At 45.0% G+C, this 3104-nt stretch overlaps 1 protein-coding gene across 1 annotated transcript in view; it reads left to right on the top strand.

Moving 5' to 3' along the window:
- Positions 1–3104, top strand: part of GLDC (glycine dehydrogenase (decarboxylating)) — a 137145-nt gene that overhangs the window by 37241 nt on the left and 96800 nt on the right. The window contains exon 3 of the mRNA XM_011969887.1: positions 1925–2089. Coding sequence (XP_011825277.1) covers positions 1925–2089 — 165 coding nt within the window. The remainder of the gene's footprint in view (positions 1–1924; positions 2090–3104) is intronic.

The following is a 3104-nucleotide window of genomic DNA, read 5'->3' as shown; positions in this document are numbered from 1 at the left end:
GTGTGTGAGAGAGAGAAAGAGAGTATGTGCGTGACAGAGAGTGTGTGTTTGTGTGTGAGAGAGAGAGACTGTGTGTGTGTGTGTGTGTGTGTGTGTGTGTGTGTGTGTACAACAGAATGGATTTTTGCTTGAACAGACTGGCTCAGCAACTGTAAATTAGTTTGCCAAATTCTAAGTGGGTGGTGAACTGGAATGAATGAGGCACACAATACATGGTGCAGGCAAATAGAAAGGGAAGTCTGAACAGAAATGGGGTCATATAAAAGGCATAGACAACAGGCAGGCAGTTGTGATCTCGAATCAGACAAGAGCTACACACATGGCTTGACACCGTGAAGACAGATGTGGCACCACTCCAGCCAAGTGCTTAGATTGCTTGACTAATAAAAAACTTTCATTTTACTCAGAATCATTATTTGCTGTGTAGAAATACGGACACACGCAGGTATACACACATACAAGTTAGTCCATCTGATAAACAGGAAAGACTTAGTGTATCCATAAAGACAGGCACAGGATGTACAATAGGAAGAGAGAGAACAATATTCCAAAGAATTCATCACAGCACAGAAGAGAACAGGAAAAACAAGCAGTGTCTGCTAAAAGGAAATGATAATTAGACAATATGAATATAATACTATGCACTCATTGAAAATGATGCTGTAAAAAATATTTGCTGATGTGAGAGATGTTCATAATATACTATTTTTTTTTTTTTTGAGATGGAGGGTCTTGCTCTGTCGCCTAGCCTGGAGTGCAGTGGCGCGATCTCAGCTCACTGCAACCTCTGCACCCCCAGGTTCAAGTGATTCTTCTGCCTCAGACTCCCGAGTAGCTGGGACTACAGGCGTGTGCCACCATGCCCGGCTAATTTTTTGTGTTTTTAGTAGAGACGGGGTTTCACCATGTTAGCCAGGATGGTCTCAATCTCCTGACTTCGTGATCTGCCCGCCTCAGCCTTCCAAGTAAAATAGGTCAGGCATGGTGGCTCTCACCTGTAAGGACGAAGGAACTCAATTGGCTAACTCACATATCCAAAGCCACATTCTTGGCTAATAATTGAAGGAGATAAAGTTAGAATCCATGTTTATGTTGCCTTCTAAACATTTCCATCCTGGAATTTCAATAGCCATAGAGTTAACTGCCATGGACTCTTAGTAACTGGATAATGAGTATTCTTAAGTAGACCTCTATTAATTTCTTAGCATGTAGAACTTCTCCTGGTTAACATAAAACAAATATCCTAAAAAATATATAAATAAAATATTTGAGTATTACATGTTAGATTCTTGGATGCTTTCCTATTGTAAACTGGGAATGAGGTCTTTTATCTAGGGGAAAGATAATAGCAAAGAAAATTTGTGTTTATATTATTATAGGTAGCCTCAAGTGCAGTGGCTCATGCCTGTAATCCCAGCACATTGGCAGGCCGAGGCAGGTGGATTGCTTGAGCTCAGGAGTTTAAGACCAGCTTGGGCAACATGGTAAAACCCTGGCTCTACAAAGAATACAAACATTAGCCGAGCGTGATGGCATGTGCTTGTTGTCCCAGCCACTTTGGAGACTTAGGCCAGAGGATCTCTTGAGCCTTGTACATTGAGGCTCAGGGAGTCGTGATCATGCTATTGCACTCCAGCCTGGGTGACAGAGTGAGACCCTGTCTCAAAAAAAAAAAAAAGAAAAAAGAAAACCAGAGACACAAAAATAAGTACTGCTTATCCCCAAACAAAGGGTAATATTGTTACTGTGATTTAATTCTAAGCTTCTTTACAAAGGCCAAAAAGAGGCTTACTGATGTGTTATGTAATTCTCTTTAAGATAGGCTAATTATTTTCAGGTACTGAATCCTAAAACGAAGGTATTTTGTGTGCTTCTCTAAACAGCAGAGTCAGAGTTTGGACAAGACCTTTTGTTTCCCTTGCAGGATCACCCAGTATACTCCATACCAGCCTGAGGTGTCTCAGGGGAGGCTGGAGAGTTTACTCAACTACCAGACCATGGTGTGTGACATCACAGGCCTGGACATGGCCAATGCATCCCTGCTGGATGAGGGGACTGCAGCCGCAGAGGCGCTGCAGCTGTGCCACAGGTGAGAGGCCTCCCAAAGTGCTGGGATTCCAGGTGTGGGCCACCTCATTCGGCCTTGTTTTCTTTTTATAGTATATTGTGAATATTACTTTAGTCAGCTTTCTAGAGTATGACTTTCTAAAGAAACTGAAAAACTCAAGAGGTTCAAAAACCTAGAAGTTGGATATTTCCTCCCAGGGTCCTTCTTGGTGTCTCCGCCCGGATTTTGGTTGGGGTTGGGGAAGATTAGACGGGAGGGCTGAGGTTGGCAGGCGAGGGGTGAAGACATCTGCACGTTTGGTGAGGGTACCATTTTTGGGAGGAAGGACAAGGAGCCGGTGCCAGGTCCCCCACTGGGAAGTGCTGGCATGGGGAAGCAGCCAAGCGCATGCCTGGGGGCTGCAAGGGTGGCTCCAGGGGCCAGCGGGGTTGTTTGGGGAACAGGGCGAGGTCTCTCAAGGCAAGGCAGTGAGGTTAGGGTGGCAACGTGACCTTAAACAGCTGACTCGGCACCTTGCTTTGGGAGGGCAGAGGGCGGGAGCAGGGGAGGGGGAAGCTCAATTAGAAGTGGACTTTGGATAGATGTGGCTGGGGGTGGGGGTGAGGGTGCTGCTTTGAGGGCGAGTGTGGCTTAGTCGTGAGGATCCCCCCATAACACACACACATGACTGAGCACTTGGGAGCCTCTCCGTTGTTCCAAACCTTGACAGCATAGCTGAGTGGAAAGGTGTGAGGGCCTCCGTTTGGTGGGGTTGTAAGAGGGTAGCAACAAAGGTCATGGCACTGTGGTCGAGGGTGGATTCTCAGGCCCATAGAGTAGGACTTCCATTATCTCCATGGCACTTGCATGGAAGTGCCATAATTTATTTAATCTCTTGTCTATTACACATTTAGTTTATTTCCATCTTTTACTGTTATTAATAGTGCTTCGTGTGCATCCTTATAATAAATCTTTGTCAAAACTTCTGATTATTTCCTGAAGAGCCATTTCTAGAAGTGGAGTTACTGAATCAGGATGGACAATTCACAGTGGTTCT

This window comes from Mandrillus leucophaeus, unplaced genomic scaffold (assembly GCF_000951045.1).
Source record: "Mandrillus leucophaeus isolate KB7577 unplaced genomic scaffold, Mleu.le_1.0 Scaffold92, whole genome shotgun sequence".
NCBI lineage: Eukaryota > Metazoa > Chordata > Mammalia > Primates > Cercopithecidae > Mandrillus > Mandrillus leucophaeus.
Note: the sequence above shows the minus strand (reverse complement) of the source record. Positions and strands in the feature narration are given on the sequence as shown.